The sequence below is a fragment of the Oncorhynchus mykiss genome, chromosome 23, assembly GCF_057628025.1.
Source record: "Oncorhynchus mykiss isolate SJ-2025 chromosome 23, ASM5762802v1, whole genome shotgun sequence".
In the NCBI taxonomy this organism is placed as follows: Eukaryota; Metazoa; Chordata; class Actinopteri; order Salmoniformes; family Salmonidae; genus Oncorhynchus; species Oncorhynchus mykiss.
This window is the reverse complement of record NC_143044.1, coordinates 22,507,042-22,528,660: the sequence shown is the minus strand read 5'-3', so window position 1 is coordinate 22,528,660 and position 21,619 is coordinate 22,507,042. Positions and strand designations below refer to the sequence as shown.

Here is a 21,619-nt window from a genome sequence, read left to right as displayed (position 1 = left end):
GCATGAGCTGCAGATTGCCACTTTAATAGCAACAATGTAATTTTGGGGGGGTCACTATCATAACTTGTTTTCATCAAGCCTTCAGATATTTCATAGTTGAAGCACAGAACAACACTTCATCATAGTGCATTAAAATAGAAGGGTAGGCTATTTACTGATAAACATGATTTTCTAGAATTGTCAGATCAATGATACTGCAAAATGGCATTGTGCAGAGACAGCTCCTTTCCAGTCCGCTGCATCAGCAGGCAGGGCATTGAGCGATATGGGGACATGGACATCTCTAGACATGGAGCACAGAGGAAGTGCTTATGAAGATTTATTATAACACATATATATTTGGTTTCTCATTCAATGGGAGTTGGTGATAAGCACTCAGCAGGGCCCAGTGTATCAACCGGCCCTCTGTAAAGTCAGAGCAAGTCTATGTAGCCTACATCATTAGGGAGTGGAACTTCAATACATCTTTCTTTCTGAGCTCTCTTTAATCAACATTTACCCTCAGCTTGACTTTCACCTTGTTACCCCTCCATCTTTTTCTTTTCTCTCTCTCTCTCTCGCCCAGTTTGTGTGCGTGCACTAACATAGGTGCACAGTTTATCCTTTCCCTGCTATGTTGAACAACCATCCATTAAATAAAAGGCTGGATTCCTGCCCAGAGTATTCAGGAGAAATAAACTACTCCAGCTATTAGGTATAACATTTGAGGATATTTACTCTTCCCTGTTGTTGTGTTGATTGAGACAGGCAGACAAGTAAAATGAAAGCTTTCCTTGCATTTGTAGAGTTGCATAATTAAAAGATAATGTACTCTAATTACAAAATTGTAAAAGCAACTATGGAGTGTGTTGGCAAGCAGCTTCAGTGACAGTCCTACACAAGGGTATTCCTCCACCCAACTCAAGAGTGCATACGGAGTACTCTGTCGCACCACCACGGGGTGAAATTGAGTACAAAGGGTGTTCTTTAAATACTTGTAACACAATAGCCACAGTAGTCTATGTTCCAATTGTACCCGTGGACATCGACTTGGTTTGTCATAATTCTTACATAGCACTTCATCACAAGACTATGTTCAGATTCAGACAACAGTCATAATACGTTGGCTAGATAGAGAACATGTCTGTGTGGTCTAACTTCGGTGTATCAACATGGCTGTCTGACCTCCATATTTACAGTACTTCATAAGTATAAGAACTTATTGAGGGTCAGTATTGGTAATATTATATGGTCGTTATCTATGTAGGCTCTACGCTGTGAATGAGACATGAAAAGGTTAATTGTATGGATGTAAAATAGAGAGAGGAGATAATTGGTGTAATAGTCAGTAGGGATTACTCATGAAGTAGTAGTTGGAATGTGGTTGACAAGCCCAGGAGAATTATATGCCATGCTTATCAGACTTGGGCTCCAAGATACTAGTCAACAACATCCAGACAAAAAGTAGACAAATTAGATTATAAAACCCATTAGAGCACAGGAGTCAAACATCCGGCCCGCGAGGGGTTCCAATCCAGCCCACGGGTGGTTTGAGTAAAATTAATATATTTGTAGTACCAGTCAAAAGTTTGGACACACCTACTCATTCCAGGTTTTTTTTTTTTAAACTATTTTCTACATTGTAGAATAATAGTGAAGACATTATAACTATGAAATAACACTTATGGAATCATGTAGTAACAAAAAAGTGTTAAACATATAAAAATATATTTTATATTAGCCACCCTTTGCCTTGATGACTGTTTTGCACACTCTTGGCATTCTCTCAACCAGCTTCATGAGGTAGTCAACTGGAATGCATTTCAATTAACAGGTGTGCCTTGTTAAAAGTTGTCAAGTCCTGACCTTAGTTCCTTTTTTATGTCTCTATTTTAGGTTGGTCAGGGCGTGAGTTGGGGTGGGCATTCTATGTTTTGTTCTATGTTTGTATTTCTATGTGTTTGGCCTGGTATGGTTCCCAATCAGAGGCAGCTGTCAATCGTTGTCTCTGATTGAGAACCATACTTAGGCAGCCTGGTTTCGCCCTTGAGTTGTGGGTAGTAGTTTTCTGTCTATGTACCAGACAGGACTGTTTTGTTTGTTCCGTTTTGTTCTAGTGTAATTAAAAGATCATGAACATGTACCACGCTGCACCTTGGTCCTCTCCTTCTTCCACCAATGACAACCGTTACAAAAGTTAATTTGTGGAATTTCTTTATTTCTTAATGCGTTTGAGCCAATCAGTTGTGTTGTGACAAGGTAGGGGTGGTATACAGAAGATAGCCCTATTTGGTAAAAGACAAAGTCCATGTTATGGCAACAACAGCTCAAATAAGCAAAGCGAAATGACACTCCATCATGACTTTAAGACATGAAGGTCAGTCAATCTGGAAAATTTTTATTTTTTTATTTTACCTTTATTTAACCAGGCAAGTCAGTTAAGAACAAATTCTTATTTTCAATGACGGCGTGGGAACACTGCCTGTTCAGGGGCAGAACGACAGATTTGTACCTTGTCAGCTCGGGGGTTTGAACTCACAACCTTCCGGTTACTAGTCCAACGCTAGCTACCCTGCCGCCCCAAAAATATCAAGAGCTTGAACATTTCTTCAAGTGCAGTCGCAAAAACCACCAAGCACTATGATGAAACTGGCATTCATGAGGACCGCCACAGGAACCCAGTTACCTCTGCTGCAGAGGACAAGTTCATTAAAGTTAACTGCACCTCATTGCAACCCAAATAAATGCTTCACAGAGTTCAAGACTGTTCAGAGGAGACTGCGTGAATCAGGCCTTCATGGTCAAATTGCTGCAAAGAAACCACTACTAAATGACACTAAGAAGAAGAAGAGACTAGCTTTAGCCAAAAACACGAGCAATGAACATTAGACCAGCGCAAATCTGTCCTTTGGTCTGATGAGTCCAAAATTGAGATTTTTGGTTCCAACCACCATATCTTTGTGAGATGCAGAGTCGGTGAAAAAGATAATCTCCGCATGTGTGTTTCCCACCATGAAGCATGGAGGAGGAGGTGTGATGGTCTGTGATTTATTTAGAATTCAAGGCACACTTAACCAGCATGGCTACTACAGCATTCTGCAGCAATACGCCATCCCATCTGGTTTGAGCTTAGTGGGACTATAATTTGTTTTTCAACAGGACAATGACCCAACACACCTCCAGGCTGTGTAAGGGCTATTTGATCAAGAAGGAGAGTGATGGAGTGCTGCATCAGATGACCTGGGCTCCACAATCACCCGACCTCAACCCAATTGAGATGGTTTGGGATGAATTGGACCGCAAAATGAAGGAAAAGCAGCCAGCAAGTGCTCAGCATATGTAGGAACTCCTTCAACACTGTTGGGAAAATATCCCCATGAAGCTGTTTGAGAGAATGCCAAGTGTGCAAAGCTGCCATCAAGGCAAAGGGTGGCTACTCTGAAGAATCTAAAATATATTTTGATTTGTTTAACACTTTTTTGGTTGCTACATGATTCTAGATATTTTATTTCTTAGTTGTGATGTCTTCACTACTATTCTACAATGTGGAAAATAGTAAAAATAAAGAAAAACCCTTGAATGAGGAGGTGTGTCCAAACTTTTGACGGGAACTATATATACAGTTGAAGAAGTTTACATACACTTAGGTTGGAGTCATTAAAACTTGTTTTTCAACCACTCCAACAAATTTCCTGTTAACAAACTATAGTTTTGCCAAGTTGGTTAGGACATCTACTTTGTGCATGACACAAGTCATTTTTCCAACAATTGTTTACAGACAGATTATTTCACTGTATCACAATTCCAGTGGGTCAGAAGTTTACATACACTAAGTTGACTGTGCCTTTAAACAGCTTGGAACATTCCAGAAAATTATGTCATGGCTTTAGACGCTTCTGATAGGCTAATTGCCATCATCAGAGTCAATTGGAGGTGTACCTGTGGATGTATTTCAAGGCATATCTTCAAACTCCCTGCCTCTTTGCTTGACATCATGGGAAAATCAAAAGAAATCAGCCCCCCCAAAAAAAAAGACCTCCACAAGTCTGGTTCATTATTGGGAGCAAATGCCTGAAGGTACCACATCCATCTGTACAAACAATAGTACGCAAGTATAGACTGCATCTGACCACGTAGCCATCATACTGCTCAGGAAAAACAAAGCGTTCTGTCTCCTAGAGATGAGTGTACTTTGGTGAGAAAAGTGCAAATCAATCCCAGAACAACAGCAAAGGACCTTGTGAAGATGCTGGAGGAAACAGGTACAAAAGTATCTATATCCACAGTAAATCGAGTCCTATGTCGACATAACCTGAATGGCCGCTCAGCAAGGAAGAATGGCTTAAGGACAACAAAGTCAAGGAATTGGAGTGGCCATCACAAAGCTCTGACCTCAATCCTATAGAAAATGTGTGGGCAGAACTGAAAAAGTGTGTGTGAGCAAAGAGACCTACAAATCTGACTCAGTTACACCAGCTCTGTCAGGAGGAATGGGCCAAAATTCACCCAACATATTGTGGGAAGCTTGTGGAAGGCTACCCGAAACATTTGACCCAAGTTAATCAATTTAAAGGCAACGCTACCAAATACTAATTTAGTGTATGTAAACTTCTGACCCACTGGGAATGTGATGAAATAAATAAATAAATATCTCTACTATTATTCTGACATTTCACATTCTTAAAATAAAGTGGTGATCCTAAGACAGTGCATTTTTACTAGGATTAAATGTCAGGAATTGTGAAAAACTGAGTTTAAATGTATTTGGCTAAGGTGTATGTAAACTTCAACTGTATACACACACACAGTACTCTGAAAAAGTTTTAGGCAGGTGTGAAAAAATGCTGTGAAGTAAGAATGCTTTCAAAAATAGAGATGTTATATAGTTTAAATTGATCAATTAACAAAATGCAAAGTGAGTGAACAGAAGAAAAATCTACATCAAATCAATATTTGGTGTGACCAAGGTTTGCCTTCAAAACAGCATCAATTCTTCTAGGTACACTTGCACACAGTTTTTGAAGGAACTCGGCAGGAAGGTTGGCCCAAACATCCTGGAGAACTATCCACAGATCTTCTGTGGATTTAGGCAGCCTCGGATGCTTCTCTCTCTTCATGTAATCCCAGTTCCTCAGTCAATGATTGTGTTTCAACCTACATGTTGAATTGATGATCATTAGCACCTGTTTGGTATAATTGTTTAATCATACACCTGACTAAAGTGGGGCAAAAAAGTATTTAGTCAGCCACCAATTGTGCAAGTTCTCCCACTTAAAAATATGAGAAAGGCCTGTAATTTTCATCATAGGTACGCTTCAACTATGACAGACAAAATGAGAAAAAAAATCCAGAAAATCACATTGTAGGATTTTTAATGAATTTATTTGCAAATTATGGTGGAAAAAAAGTATTGTCAATAACAAAAGTTTCTCAATACTTTGTTATATACCCTTTGTTGGCAATGACAGAGGTCAAAGGTTTTCTGTAAGTCTTCACAAGGTTTTCACACACAGTTGTTGGTATTTTGGCCCATTCCTCCATGCAGATCTCCTCTAAAGCAGTGATGTTTTGGGGCTGTTGCTGGGCAACACGGACTTTCAACTCCCTCCAAATATTTTCTATGGGGTTGAGATCTGGAGACTGGCTAGGCCATTCCAGGACTTTGAAATGCTTCTTACGAAGCCACTCCTTCATTGCCTGGGCGGTGTGTTTGGGATCATTGTCATGCTGAAAGACCCAGCCACGTTTCATCTTCAATGCCCTTGCTGATGGTAGGCTTTGTTTCTTTGGTCCCAGCTCTCTGCAGGTCATTCACTGTGTTTGTATGTATGTATATATATATATATATATATATATATATATATATATATATATATATATATATATATACACACACACACACTGCTCCAAAAAATAAAGGGAACACTTAAACAACACAATGTAACTCCAAGTCAATCACACTTCTGTGAAATCAAACTGTCCACTTAGGAAGCAACACTGATTGACAATAAATTTCACATGCTGTTGTGCAAATGGAATAGACAGGTGGAAATTATAGGCAATTAGCAAGACACCCCCAATAAAGGAGTGGTTCTGCAGGTGGTGACCACAGACCACTTCTCAGTTCCTATGCTTCCTGGTGGATGTTTTGATCACTTTTGAATGCTGGCAGTGCTTTCACTCTAGTGGTAGCATGAGCATGAGTCTACAACCCACACAAGTGGCTCAGGTAGTGCAGCTCATCCAGGATGGCACATCAATGCGAGCTGTGGCAAGAAGGTTTGCTGTGTCTGTCAGCGTAGTGTCCAGAGCATGGAGGCGCTACCAGGAGACAGGCCAGTACATCAGGAGACGTGTAGGAGGCCGTAGGAGGGCAACAACCCAGCAGCAGGACCGCTACCTCCGCCCTTGTGCAAGGAGGAGCAGGGGGAGCACTGCCAGAGCCCTGCAAAATGACCTCCAGCAGGCCACAAATGTGCATGTGTCTGCTCAAACGGTCAGAAACAGACTCCATGAGGGTGGTATGAGGGCCCGACGTCCACAGGTGGGGGTTGTGCTTACAGCCCAACACCGTGCAGGACGTTTGGCATTTGCCAGAGAACACCAAGATTGGCAAATTCGCCACTGGCACCCTGTGCTCTTCACAGATGAAAGCAGGTTCACACTGAGCACATGTGACAGACGTGACAGTCTGGAGACGCCATGGAGAACGTTCTGCTGCCTGCAACATCCTCCAGCATGACCGGTTTGGCGCTGGGTCAGTCATGGTGTGGGGTGGCATTTCTTTGGGGGGCCGCACAGCCCTCCATGTGCTCACCAGAGGTAGCCTGACTGCCATTAGGTACCGAGATGAGATCCTCAGACCCCTTGTGAGACCATATGCTGGTGCGGTTGGCCCTGGGTTCCTCCTAATGCCAGACAATGCTAGACCTTATGTGGCTGGAGTGTGTCAGCAGTTCCTGCAAGAGGAAGGCATTGATGCTATGGACTGGCCTGCCCGTTCCCCAGACCTGAATCCAATTGAGCACATCTGGGACATCATGTCTCGCTCCATCCACCAACTGTTGTCTGTTGCACCACAGACTGTCCAGGAGTTGGCGGATGCTTTAGTCCAGGTCTGGGAGGAGATCCCTCAGGAGACCATCCGCCACCTCATCAGGAGCATGCCCAGGCGTTGTAGGGAGGTCATACAGGCACGTGGAGGCCACACACACTACTGAGCCTCATTTTGACTTGTTTTAAGGACATTACATCAAAGTTGGATCAGCCTGTAGTGTGGTTTTCCACTTTAATTTGAGTGTGACTCCAAATCCAGACCTCCATGGGTTGATAAATCTGATCTCCATTGATAATTTTTGTGTGATTTTGTTGTCAGCACATTCAACTATGTAAAGAAAAAAATATTTAATAAGAATATTTCATTCATTCAGATCTAGGATGTGTTATTTTAGTGTTCCCTTTATTTTTTTGAGTAGTGTATATACATATATACACACTACATGACCAAAAGTATGTGGACACCTACTTGTCGAACATTGAGTTGGTCCACTCTTTGCTGCGACAAAACAGCTTCCACTCTTCTGTGAAGGATTTCCACTAGATGTTGGAACATTTCTGTGGGGACTTGCTTCCTTTCAGCCACAAGAGCATTAGTGAGGTTGGGCACTGATGACTGGCTCGCAGTCGGTATTCCAATTCATCCCCAATGTGTTCGATGCGGCTGAGGTCAGGGCTCTGTGCAGGCCAGTCAAGTTCTTCCACACCGATCACGACATGCCATTTCTGTATGGACCTCGCTTTGTGCACGGGGGCATTGTCATGCTGAAACAGGAAGGGTCTTCTTCAAACTGTTGCCACAAAGTTGGAAACAGAACCGTTTACATTGTAGCTTTAAAATTTCCCTTCACTGGAATTAAGTGGCCTGGCCCTAACCAGGAAAAACAGCCACCACCAAACTTTACAGTTGGCACTATGCATTCAGGCAGGTAGCGTTCTCCTGGCATCTGCCAAACCCAGATTCATCCATCGAACTGCCAGATGGTGAAGCGTGATACATCATTCCGCGTTTCCACTGCTCCAGAGTCAAATGGCGGCGAGCTTTACACCCCTCCAGCCGACGCTTGGCATTGAGCATGGGGATTTTAGGCTTGTGAGCGGCTTTTTGTCAATGGAAACTCATTTCATGAAACTCACGACGAGCAGTTCCTGTGCTAAAGTTGCTTCACACACACACACAGAAAATATTAAGAACATCTTCCTAATATTGAGTTGCACACACTTCCCCCTTTTGCCCTCAGAACAACCTCAATTCGTCAGGGCCTGGACTCTACAAGGTGTCGAAAGCGTTCCACAGGAATGCTGGCTCATGTTGAGTCCAATGCTTCCCACAGTTGTCAAGTTGGCTGAATGTTCTTTGGGTGGTGGACCATTCTTGATACACATGGGAAACTGTTGAGCATGAAAAACCCAGCAGTTCTTGACACAAACTGGTGTGCCTGGCACCTACTACCATACTCCGCAACCTGGTCACAGTGCATTTGGTATTATTCTGTGCATTAACTAAACGGAGTGTCTCGGATTTGTTTGTTTTGTATGGTATGTATTAATTTGTGGATGTCCATCCATTTCATATGATGTTACGAATTATAATTTGTGTGATATGTTACAAATTGCAATTTGTTGTGGCTAACGTTAGCTAGTTGGCTAACGCTAGCTATATGGCTAACTTTAGCTGGGTTAGGGGTGAGGGTTGTCCGTAATGATATTTGAACACGCTACCTTTTGGGTTACTAGACGTTTGGGTTATACGCCGGCCCATCCACCCTCCATTTTTGCATTAAGTAACCTGTCTTATGTAACCATACCAAACGCTAACATACCATTCTAATTTGAATGTCATAAATCTTTTGTCTTGTCCATTCACCCTCTGAATGGCACACATACACAATCCATGTCTTAAGGCCTGAAAATCCTTCTTTAACCTGTCTCCTCCCTTTTTCATTTACACTGATTGAAGTGGATTTAACAAGTGACATCAATAAGGGATCATGGCTTTCACCTGGTCAAACTGTAATGGAAAGAGCAGGTGTTCTTAATGTTTTGTACACTCAGTATATTTTTGTACACTTTTTGCGGGGAAGCGAACTCAATATACTTTAAAATGACTAAAATCAAATCTGTATAGAAATGATAATGGACCTATATTCATAGAGTTTCTTTACTGCCCAGCATGCTAATAATCACTGTGCACCACTGGCGACCGGTGGGAGGACGGCTCATAGTAATGGCTGGAACGGAATTAATGGAATAGTATCAAACACATCAAACACATGGTTTCCAGGTGTTTAATACCATTCCATTAACTCCATTCCATCCATTATTATGAGCCATCCTCTACTCAGCAGCCTCCTCTGCTGTGCACAGTCAATGGACCTACATTCATACAGTTTCTTGACTCTTCAGCTCACTAATAATCACTAGACAGCCGGGGAGCATAAAAAATGCAAAAAAAACGATAAATAGACCACTATTTTTTTTGTTGCACATTTTGACGGCAAGGAAAAACACATTTTCAGGGAGGCCCTCCGGGGCAAAATGAGTTCGGACACCCCTGCATTAAAGGTTGACTGATTTTCCCTTCCAATCTTCCTTGGGAGACTTCCTCCTTGAAACATCTTGACTGGGGGTTGATGAGTGGCGAAAGATTGACAGGTTGCACCAGTTGGCCCAGCTCTTCTTGCGTAACAAACATGTGACACACACACACACACACACCATTAAGAGGCTAATGAAAGTACCCAGCCGTGGACTAACACCCCCTATAGAGGACAATAATGATCTCCTGCTCATCTCCCCTTCAACTATTAACCCTATCCCTCTTGTCACCAACCAATGTATAGAATTTTATATGATCAATTGAGTAATAGTAGTAGTGATTGACTTAATAATGCAGTTGAACAAGACCTTTGAACACACAAACATGGGGGCTCGGTTAAATGTTTTTTTTTTTATTTGTAAGTTTTTAAATCTAGCCAGTTTTGTGGACATCTTATAGGTCTCCTGTCGAAATCACTCTCAAAAGCCCTTCCATAAATGCATTCAGAAATAATTAAGCCCCAAGCACCAGCCTACACCAATCTTACATTTTTATAAAAGCCAAGGAGTTTGGGGCCCATATAATTTTCCGGCCATAGCCTATTTCATTCAGTCTTTATTGTCAGTCAGCCATCTGCCAGACTGCCACGGCAATGTAAAGCTGCTGGACACTTTCGCTCAGCCTGCTTTTTTTTATGGAGAATGTGAGCTGCATTTTTGCGCATGCCCATTGAGCATTGGAAGCCATGTTGAAGTTTCAGTGGCTGGCTGTGCTTTTCTGACGCTGTATGTTTTTAGGTTTGTTTTCTTCGATTTTTTTAGTATTGGTGACGTTCAACCATACCATTCGGAACCATAAATTGGAGTTCTAAAGATGAATTCCTGCGTCGACCTATCCAGGCGCAATCCGCAGGAGGATTTCGAGCTAATTCAGCGGATAGGAAGCGGGACATACGGAGATGTCTACAAGGTAACTGCAGCAATAGCAGCCAGTAGCTAACTTGTTTAGCTATGTTGATGCATTGTTACAGTAAAAACAACACGCACGTTACATTTATTGTTACGACAGAGTATTCAAACTTACCTAATGACACACTAGAAAGCATACTACGGGTTTGACACTAAAAACCTGTCGCTCAAGTGCTGGTGAATAGCTTTGCTTGGAGCGGTGGAAGGTAACCCTCCCTGGCCAGAATTCCATATCGCCATAGCGCCCAACAGATCATTCCTCTCGTTCTGTTTTGATCAACATAATTACACAGCCCGTAGTCACCCTTGGTCTTTGGGTGGGGGTGGGGGTTACAATGTTGCGTGCCTTTTTGTTAGTGTTTTTATATTGCGGTAGAATATCCCCGAAGGATTCAGTCTGGTTCCACACAACAGACAAGGCCCAGCGCCTACAGGCTCAATCGGGCAACAAGGGAAAGCTATGAATATTCAAGTTCAATTAGATTTTAGCCCTAAAAACAGTAAATTGGATTCTATTTAATGAACACAATGATACGGTTTATGTTTTGGGACTTTGCAATACTGTTTATGGTGTCAATTACCGTCTTTCCTTTTGTTGATTAAACCATTCACTCCTACTTGTTATAAATGAACCACAATATTGTGGGAGGCAGGGACAACCATCACAGATTACATCTTCAAACACTGATTCATTATGCAGGTTCAGTCAAATAAACAACTGGAATATTTAGCTATTTGTCTACCTAGTATAATCTTCTCTTCACCCAGAGTAGGCCCATTAACAATATTGTTGACATGATGCAGGGATGGGACACTCCAGTCCTCAGGGGCCTGATTGGTGTCACGCTTTGGCCCCAGCCCCAGCTAACACACCTGACTCCAATCAACTAGTCATGATCTTCAGTTTAATCAGCTGTTTGTTAGAGATGGAGAAAAAGTGTGACACTACTCTGGCCCCTGAGGACAGGAGTTGCCCATCCCTAGTGGTTTGTCAAAGTATTTCGAGTATTGGATGACAGTTCATTGGATTAAATGGAATTTGAAGAAGGCCTACAATGTAGGCCTTTGTTTACAGTAACCAATAACTATACAGAGCATAGACTATGACCCTATCAAATGTAGCCAACAGATGAAGACATTTTAGCTTAATGGCATTTGCCGCGCTATGCTTTTAAGAATGGAGTTGTTATCCCCTTGATCATAGTGAATGCATGTGAAATGTGCGCGGCACAGCTCGGCAGGCATGGTCTAGAATGCAGTGGTCCTGACTTCCTATGCGTGTGTGCGACTGTGCGATCCATTGTTTACCTCTTCCTTTACAGGATCAGTCTTAGAGGAGAAAGCCTGGTCAGACCCTCAGCTGGATGTGTTCACAATCAGACCTTGCAGAACCGTCTGCAGTGGCCATCCTGTTTGGACCAGGATTGTTTTCTTCTAGTTGTTTGCTCATTAGAACTGTTGGACATAAGTCCAAACTCACTTTTGGCTATCTTCAGGCATGTTCCTTGTCTTTTTGTATCTATTGTACCAGTGCAATGTACAGTAACAGCCTAAAATGTTTTACCTTGGATCCACAAGAAAACACAACACACTAAAACATGCTGAGCCAAGCATTTCTTCTCCCATAAGGCAATGAAGTTGCTCATACACCCTCAGTGTGGTTCGCCACTGTACTTGTTAAGATATAATGATTTGCGTGGTGTGCCGATTTAGACCAGTACTAGGTGTGGACAATGGGGAGAGAATCAGGAGATATGACAGGGTGGTGATATCTGCCTCCCGTCCCAATAAGAATGTGTTTGTTGTGGGCTACAGTGCGTCACTGTTGTCTTGTCAGCTGTGTTGGTCAGATAGCCGTGCTTCTCTTTCAAAATGTCACCTCATTGTCAATTCCATTCGATAAGATGGTATAAAACATGCATCAATTAGGTTTTTAACCCCCCCCCCCCATAACAGAATTCATATATTTGAATATCGATGCAGTAATATCATGCTGGACTGCTATGTTCTACTGCCCTGGTTCCATGCTTACTGTTTCTGTTTAGGAGGTCAGAAGTTCAGTAAGGTTTTTTGGGTTGGATTGGGAGCAGGGCATTATAAGGTTGGCAGTGTAGATGATTTAGTTTGTTCTAAGCAGGTTAATAGGCCTGTTGTATGTGAATGACAGGGTTAGAAGGTGAGACACACAGTAGGGGATTGTTTTCTTGGGGTTCCTCAGGAGTTTAGCATTTCCTTCTTTTTGGAGCGTGTGCCTCTATTCACACACTGTTCTAACGTAGCGTCCACTTGTGAAGTGTGGGATAAGAAACTTCACAGCCCAGTACAAGACTGGGAAGAGGGTGTTTTGGTTAGGCCATTCATCACGGAGTGAAGTGCTGTCAGAGAGTCTATTGAATGCTGTCCATGTACTGACCACTGAGATGTCTGATTGGATGTGTGTTCATGCTTTGTCCTAAGTTGCCAGTGCATGGTCCATGCTTTAATATATCCTCAGTCTCAGCTTGACTCGCTGCTTATTGTTCTGGCCATCCAGTAGGTGATTCCATAGGTCTATCTGCTTGTTTTTATAGGATCTAGGTATTAAGCCTAAACATGCATTAGGGAGGAGAGAAACTGGAAACAAGTCTCTTGCGCGCACCCAGAGACGGCTCACTCCCCACCGGCCGCACACACTGAGACCAAGCTAGCATCTGCATGCTCTTGTCTTGCTTGTCAGATAGCATTTGTCTCCAGCCCTTAAGTGTTCTCTGTGGGGTGTATGTTGTTGGGAGGACAGGTGGAGCACTTTACAGGCCCTTCTCACTCAGATCACCTGTTCTTTTTCAGAGTCTAGGGCAAGGAGGCCTATATATAGGTGTTTAAGATGTGGTGGTGCCAGGCCGGGGATATGGCTTTTTAAGTGCAATTGTTATTCATTAAGTTTAAAAGTGCATTGGTTGGGTGCTTTCTATTTATTTCCATTAAAGTTATGTTTGTTTGGCTCATACACATTTGTGGTCCAATGACTGACTGATGTGTGGTTGGTTCCTGTTTCTGTAGCAGATAGGGGGAAAGTTCAGTGACCCAGTTTTCCCAGGATAAGCCTGGGTTTTAAGGCGGGCTGCCTGAACTGAGCGAGGGAGCCAAACTTGCAGCCTGGATTTGATCCCTGCACGGAATGAGCTCACAGACGCTGGGCATCATGGCTCTCGGTCCAATGGTCCCCCACAATCACAAGAGATACAATAACTTATACCTTCAAACTTACTGAGACAGTTTATTGAAAGCTCACAGCCACAAATATGGATGTAGGCCTAGATCTAGATACTCAGCCCAGTGCCGTTCCACATTTTGAATGGCAATATTCATACTTATTCTGTAGAGAGAGACCAGGAAAAAGAGGGTAAACCAAATGCCTAACTGTTATTCATTTCGGTACGCTTTATGTTCGCCATGTGTTCAGTGCCCAGCTTGGCAGTGCTCATGGCGTCGAGCCTCCCACACAAAGCACCATGTTATGAACCGTCATACCTTGAGTCATCACTGAAAAGGCATCACCAGTGGAGGGCCAGACATCTATGAGAGGGAGAGACCTAGAAAGGGAGGGAGGGAGGGAAGTGGATTTTAATCCAAGGATTATCCTAGGCCTACTACTTCACGTCTATCCAGCCAACAGTAGGGTTAAATTAGCCTGTCAATGGGAAGGCTCACAGTCAACAAAGGCTTGTGTAACCTATAGGCCCTACATGTGTCTTGTGTTTTCAAGTGACTCACCTGCCAGGGACAAGTGGTAGCAGGCCTCTGCTGGGCAGAAATATTAGGCCTATGTTTGCCACATAGCTATGTCTTTGATTACAGACTACATTTTGTGTTCTCACTCTGCCTTCAACAGAGAGGTGCTTGTCCCTCTGGCTTTAGGATGTAAACCTGGTGTGATGGGTGTGGATCAGAAAGTCTGAGCTGTAGCTTAAAGTCCCAGTGCAGTCAAAAACATGATTGTACAGTATATACAGTTTATTAGGTACACCCATCTAGTACTGGGTCGGACCCCCTTTGGCCTCCAGAACAGCCTGAATTATTCGGGGCATTCTTCAAGGTGTTGGAAACGTTCTACAGGGATGTTGGTTCATGCTGACGCAATGGCATCACGCAGTTAGTTGTTGCAGATTGGACGACGGTACATTGATACTGTGAAACAACCGCCCGTTCCATCTCATCCTATAGATGCTTTATAGGGTTGAGGTCTGGGGACTGTGCAGGTACCTCAAATAAACTGAACTCACTGTCATGGTCCAGGTGATGTTTGTCCACTCCTCAATTGTCCAGTGTTGGTTATCATGTACCCACTGGAGCCTCTTCTTCTTGTTTTTAGCTGATAGGAATGAAACCTGGTTTGGTCGTCTGCTGCAATAGCCCATCCGTGACAAGGATCAACGAGTTGTGCATTCCAAGAAGCTGTTCTGTATACCACTGTTGTTCTACGCTGTTATGTTGACCTGTTCGACCTCTATCAACGAGCTGTTTTCGCACACAGGGCTTCCACTGACTGGATGTTTTTTTGTTTGTCGCACCGTTCTCTGTAAACTAGAGGTCGACCGATTATAATTTGTCAACGCCGATACCGATTATTGGAGGACAAAAAAAGCAGATACTGGTTAATCGGACGATTTTAAAATAAATAAATAAATATATATATATATTTTTTTAAAGGATTTGTATCAATGACAATTACAACAATACTGAATGAACACTTATTTTAACTTAATATAATACATTAATAAAATCAATTTAGCCTCAAATAAATAATGAAACATGTTCAATTTGGTTTAAATCATGCAAAAACAAAGTTTTGGAGAAGAAAGTAAAAGTGCAATATGTGCCATGTAAGAAAGCGAACGTTTAAGTTCCTTGCTCAGAACATGAGAACATATGAAAGCTGGTGGTTCCTTTTAACATGAGTCTTCAATATTCCCAGGTAAGAAGTTTTAGGTTGTAGTTATAGGAAATATAGGACTATTTCTCTGTAGCATTTGTATTTCATATACCTTTGACTATTGGATGTTGTTATAGGCACTTTAGTATTGCCAGTGTAACAGTATAGCTTCCGTACCTCTCCTCGCTCCTACCTGGGCTCGAACCAGGAACACAACGACAACAGCCACCCTCGAAGCAGCGTTACCACGCAGAGCAAGGGGAACAACTACTCCAAGTCTCAGAGCGAGTGATGTTTGAAACGCTATCAGTGCACACCACGCTAACTAGCTAGCCATTTCACATCTCATCTTTACACCAGCCTAATATCGGGAGTTGATAAGCTTGAAGTCATAAACAGCAGAGCTGCTGGCAAAACGCACAAAAGTGCTGTTTGATGAATGCTTATGAGCCTGCTGGTGCCTACCATCGCTCAGTCAGACTGCTCGATCAAATCATAGACTGAATTATAACATAATAACACACAGAGATGCGAGCCGTGGGTCATTAATGTGGTCGAATCCGGAAACTATCATCTCGAAAACGAGACGTTTATTCTTTCAGTGAAATACTGAACCGTTCCGTATTTTATCTAATGGGTGGCATCCATCAGTCTAATTATTCCTATTACATTGCACAACCTTCAATGTTATGTCATAATTACGTAAAATTCTGGCAAATTAGTTCACAATGATCCAGGCGGCCCAAACTGTTGCATATACCCTGACTCTGCGTGCAATGAAAGCAAGAGAAGTGACACAATTTCACCTGGTTAATTTTGCCTGCTAACCTGGATTTCTTTTAGCTAAATATGCAGGTTTAAAAATATATACTTCTGTGTATTGATTTTAAGAAAGGTATTGGTGTTTATGGTTAGGTACACGTTAGAGCAACGACAGTCCTTTTTCGCGAATGCACACTGCATCGATTATATGCAACGCAGGACACGCTAGATAAACTAGTAATATCATCAACCATGTGTAGTTATAACTAGTGATTATGATTGATTCATTTTAATGCTAGCTAGCAACTTACCTTGGCCTCTTACTGCATTCGCGTAACAGGCGGGCTCCTCATGAGGCAGGTGGTTAGAGCGTTGGATAAGTTAACCATAAGGTTGCAAGATTGAATCCCTGAGCTGACAAGGTAAAAAAATCTGTCATTCTGCCCCTGAACAAGGCAGTTAACCCACCGTTCCTAGGCCGTCATTGAAAATAAGAATGTGTTCTTAACTGACTTGCCTAGTTAAATAAAGATTAAATAAAGGTGTAAAAAAATAAATATATTTTTTAAATCTGCACAATCGGCGTCCAAAATTACCGATTTCCGATTGTTATGAAAACTTGAAATCAGCCCTAATTAATCGGCCATTCCGATTTAATCTGTTAACCTCTACTGTAAACCCTAAACATTGGCGTGCGTGAAAATCCCAGGAGGGCAGCCATTTTTGGCATGCTGATCTGGCAACAACGATCATACCATACTCAGTCACTAAAGTCACTTGTTTTGCCCAACGTTCAATCGAACAGTTACTGACTACCTCGATTCCTGTCTGCTTTGTATAGCAAGCCAAGGCCACCTGACCCCCCGTCTGTAGGAGCGGTCCCTTATCGTGAATGAAGTGGTGTACCTAATGAACTGTCCGGTGAGTGTATATTTCTACACTGAGGTTGGAATAATACTGTGAAAATTATGATAATGCCCTTTTAGTGTAAGAGCTGTTTTTGAAAAGACTGCATGAAATTTCAGTGGGATGGAGACATTACCAGGCGGTACATTAATTGATCGACCAATAATCGAGTCCCAAACCTCTGCCAATAACTAATGGGTTTCCTCTTCCCACTCAGACCACTCCCAGACAGTCCTAGCAAAATTCTTGCTTGAGAAATTGCTCTTTGCTAAGAAGCTATTTTTGTTGATTTAAAACAATCACAGTAAGCGTCTTAATTGTTACCAAGAAATTATTTAATTGTTACCCAGAAATGCATATGGCCTTTTAAGGTGATATTCGCTCATAGCCCAGCTAATGAACCTGTGGGTTTAGACCACAGAAACCTTTGAGACCACAGGAGGTTGGTGGCGTCTTAATTGGGGAGAAGGGGCTCGGGGTAATGATTGAAGCGGAATAGTGGAATGGTATCAAATACATCAAATGCATGGTTTCCAAGTGTTTGATACAATTCCGTTTTCTCTGTTCTGGCCATTATTATGAGCTGTTCTCCCCTCAGCAGCCTCCTGTTTTTGAGACACAGGACACACACACCTTTCACAGCTGATTTACTCTTCTCTCTCCCCCTCTCGAATGAATGTGCTGTGTTGGATGTCTTGCTGCACTTTCAGATTTTGCGTTCATGGGATCTATAGATTAAGGTGTAGGCTGGCAGTTAGCATGCCTGCCAACATTGGCCTCCACTATAGCCTCTGCAGTCCTCTGCCCTGCCAGCTAGGCCCATGTCTACTTTGTAGCCCTCATACAGCTCTCTGCCTGGAGTGTCAGCCTGCCACTTTCTTTCCCTCCCAAAAAGTGTCTCCTTTTCCATATGTTAAATACCTGGTTTTCCATGAACCAAGTTCCCAGATTTCCATGTACCACGTCCCTTTTTTTCCACACTTTGTACTCCTTTTTTCCATACCATGATGAGCTCCACTGGCTTCATGAATATTGCAGGGCTGCTGTCCTGAAGCTGGTCCCCGATCACAGCTAGTCAGTTGTAACGCTCCCACCACAACGGCCACCTCCTATATTTAGAATGGACCCACTGCCGGGAAAAGGCAAGTTGGCATCTGCAGTCTACATCAGTGTATCTACAGTACATGCCTGTCGATCTCAGCATCGGTGATATATGTGGCATAGTGTAGATCTTGCTGGCTGTCTGTGGAGCTTCTTCTATTGATCAGAACTTGTCTGTTGAAATAGTTATTTATTTGTCTTTGTTTCTCTTTGCCTTGTCTTGTCCTCCCATGGGTGTATGGCGGGCTCTCGGTCTTTCCCTGTCTCGCTCTATCCCTCTCGATCTTTCCATCATTGCCTCTCTCAATGGTGACATCACAACTAAAGCCTTTTTAGTCAGCCTGCCAACTATTCTGGGATACTGGAGTAGTGCAGTGTTTCGTATCTATGAATATGGCTTTGTTCGTTATGCTCAGTGAGCCCTCAGTGTTTGTCTGAATCTGAAGGCTGGTGAATCTAATAAGGCAGATGTTCCATGACTGGTTTCTGCTCAAAATAATGGCCTTAATGAGAGGTTAAATATAATGTCACATGGCTTCTGTGTATGTCAGTCTTCATACTTTCTCATACCTGTCCTAGTAGACAGGCTGTTCTGGTGTATCCCATTCTGTCTGATCATTTAGAATTTTTCTGTCTGCAGTTTGAAATAGGCTATTCTGTCTGGGAGGTCTGTCCAGACGGGGTGTTGATCCATATAATTAGAATTGTGGTTCTCTGTCCAGACTGGGCGTTTTATCGGTCTCTAGTACATAGTCTCCTGCACCTAGCTGTCAGACCCCATTTAGTCTCGGAGTCTCAGGTTGAATCAGATCAAGTCTTTCCCAGACACCATGTTTATCATTCTCGTCCTCTTCTATCCACGCTGTTACTGCAACGTCAAGGCTGCCTTTTAATGTCCTGACTCCTGCATACAAGTGTCTTTCCAGTAGTGTGTCCCTCAGTGATAGAGGCTTCAGGGTTTCAGTTCAGGAACAGGTCGGTGAATAGTAAATGCTAGTGAGATGCAGCTTAACTTACTGTAAGGGTGACCAAGGAAAATGGAATGTTGAGTGATGGCCTTTTAACAAATGTACAAACCTCAAACAAAATGTAATCTCAGACCAGTAGGCTATATGATATACACTACCGTTCAAAAGTTTGGGGTCACTTAGGGCATGTCCTTGTTTTTGAAAGGAAACCTTATTTTTTTGTCCATTTAAAATAACATCAAATTGATCAGAAATACAGTGTAGACATGGTTAATGTTGTAAATGACTATAGCTGGACTGATTTTTAATGGAATATCTACATCGACGTACAGAGGCCCATTATCAGCAACCATCACTCCTGTGTTCGAATGGCACGTTTGTGTTAGCTAATCCCTGTTTATCATTTTAAAAGGCTAATTGATCATTAGAAAAACCCTTTTGCAATTATGTTATCAGAGCTGAAAACTGTCTGATTAAAGAAGCAATAAAACTGGCCTTCTTTAGACTAATTGAGTATCTGGAGCATCAGCATTTGTGGGTTCGATTACAGGCTCAAAATGGCCAGAAACAAAGAACGTTCTCCTGAAACTCGTCAGTCTATTCTTGTTCTGAGAAATAAAGGCTATTCCATGCGAGAAATTGCCAAGAAAAGCAAGATCTCGTACGACGCTGTGTACTACTCCCTTCACAGAACAGCGCTGGCTCTAACCAGAATTGAAAGAGGAGTGGGAGGCCCCGGTGCACAACTGAGCAAGAGGACAATAACATGAAATTGGCCTGTACTGAAGAGCTCAGTGACTTTCAATGTGGCACCGTCATAGGATGCCACTTTTCATACGAGTCAGTTCATCAAATTTCTGCCCTGTTAGAGCTTCCCCGGTCAACTGTAAGTGCTGTTAAGCTCACAGAACGGGACCGCAGAGTAGCATGTAAAAGTCGTCTGTCCTTGGTTGTAACACTCACTACCGAGTTCCAAACTGCCTCTGGAAGCAACGTCAGTTCAATAACTGTTTGTTGGGTTTCCATGGCCAATAACTGAATTGGGTTTCCATGGCCAAGCAGCCACACACAAGCCTAAGATCACCATGCCCAATTCCAACCGTCGGCTGGAGTGGTGTAAAGCTTGATGCCATTGGACTCTGGAGTAGTAGAAATGCATTCTCTGGAGTGATGAGTCATGCTTCACTCAGACGAATCTGGGTTTGGTGGATGCCAGGAGAACACTACCTGCCCGGCTGCATAGAACCAAATGTAAAGTTTGGTGGACAAGGAATTATGGTCTAGGTCTGTTTTTCATGGTTTGGGCTAGGCCCCTTTGTTCCAGTGAAGGGAAATCTTAACACTACAGCATTCAGTTACATTCTAGACGATTCTGTGCTTCCAACTTTTGACAACAGTTTGGGGAAGGCCCTTTCCTGTTTCAGCATGACAATGTCCCCGTGCACAAAGCGAGATCCATACAGAAATGGTTTTCTGAGATCGGTGTGGAAGACCCCTTGACTGGCCTGCACAGAGCCCTGCCCTCAACCCCTTCAAACACCTTTGGGAGGAATTGGAATGCCGACTGCGAGCCAGACCTAATCGCCCAACATCAGTGCCCGACCTCACTAATGCTCTTGTGGCTGAAAGGAAGCAATGTTCCAACATCCTAGTGGAAAGCCTCCCCAGAAGAGTGGAGGCTGTTGTAGCAAGGACCAACTCCATATTAATGCCCATGAGCAGGTGTCCACATACTTTTGGTAATGTTGTGTGCCTGGTATAGCAAGGATAGTCTACTCCACAGGAGGTTGGTGGCACCTTAATTGGGGTGGATAGTCTCGTGGTAATGGCTGGAGCTCAGTCATTGCAATGGTATCAAATACATTAAACGCATAGTTTGATTCCATTCGTGCCGTTCCAGCCATTATTATGAGCCGTCCTCCCCCAGCAGCCTCCACTGGTCTATATACTGTAGTTATGGAAAAGGTGGACAATATACTGTGCTTTGTTATAGGAAGGATAGGATACACCCCAACAGGCTCAAACCTGGTACCAGGGTTTAAAGTAAACAACCAGTGCTGATGAGGGTGACGGTGAAGTCTCACTCAAGTAAAGAGTTGAATCTGTTGCAAAAGAGGGGATGAGAGAGAACTGACTCTGCTGTCTGCAGTGTGTGCAGACTCTGTAAATGCCAGAGCTCTGTGGAGGAAATATTTTTCCACCCAACGTTTTGAGGCCACATACTTTCTTAACTATGTGTAATATGTTATTCCTCCCACCACACTATTTCTAACACCACTATCCCACTAATATCACTAATACTGTGCATATTATTATTCTTATTTTTTTTAACAGGTCTTGCACATGTTATGCTCATGTGTTGACTTTATTTATGGTTACAGACTCATATTTTTAACAATAGGAAGTAGGTCTGTAGTGAATAGCCTAA

At 42.8% G+C, this 21,619-nt stretch overlaps 1 protein-coding gene across 38 annotated transcripts in view; it reads left to right on the top strand.

Annotated features, from left to right (window-relative positions):
* The first annotated feature begins 10,212 nt into the window (after positions 1-10,212).
* The window catches only part of LOC110502596 (mitogen-activated protein kinase kinase kinase kinase 3), a 67,893-nt gene continuing 56,486 nt past the window's right edge, over positions 10,213-21,619 (top strand). For all 38 annotated transcript variants that reach the window (XM_090217103.1, XM_090217101.1, XM_090217091.1 and 35 more), the window contains exon 1: positions 10,213-10,543. In XM_090217103.1, coding sequence (XP_090073229.1) covers positions 10,448-10,543 — 96 coding nt within the window. In that variant the 5' untranslated portion in view covers positions 10,213-10,447. The remainder of the gene's footprint in view (positions 10,544-21,619) is intronic.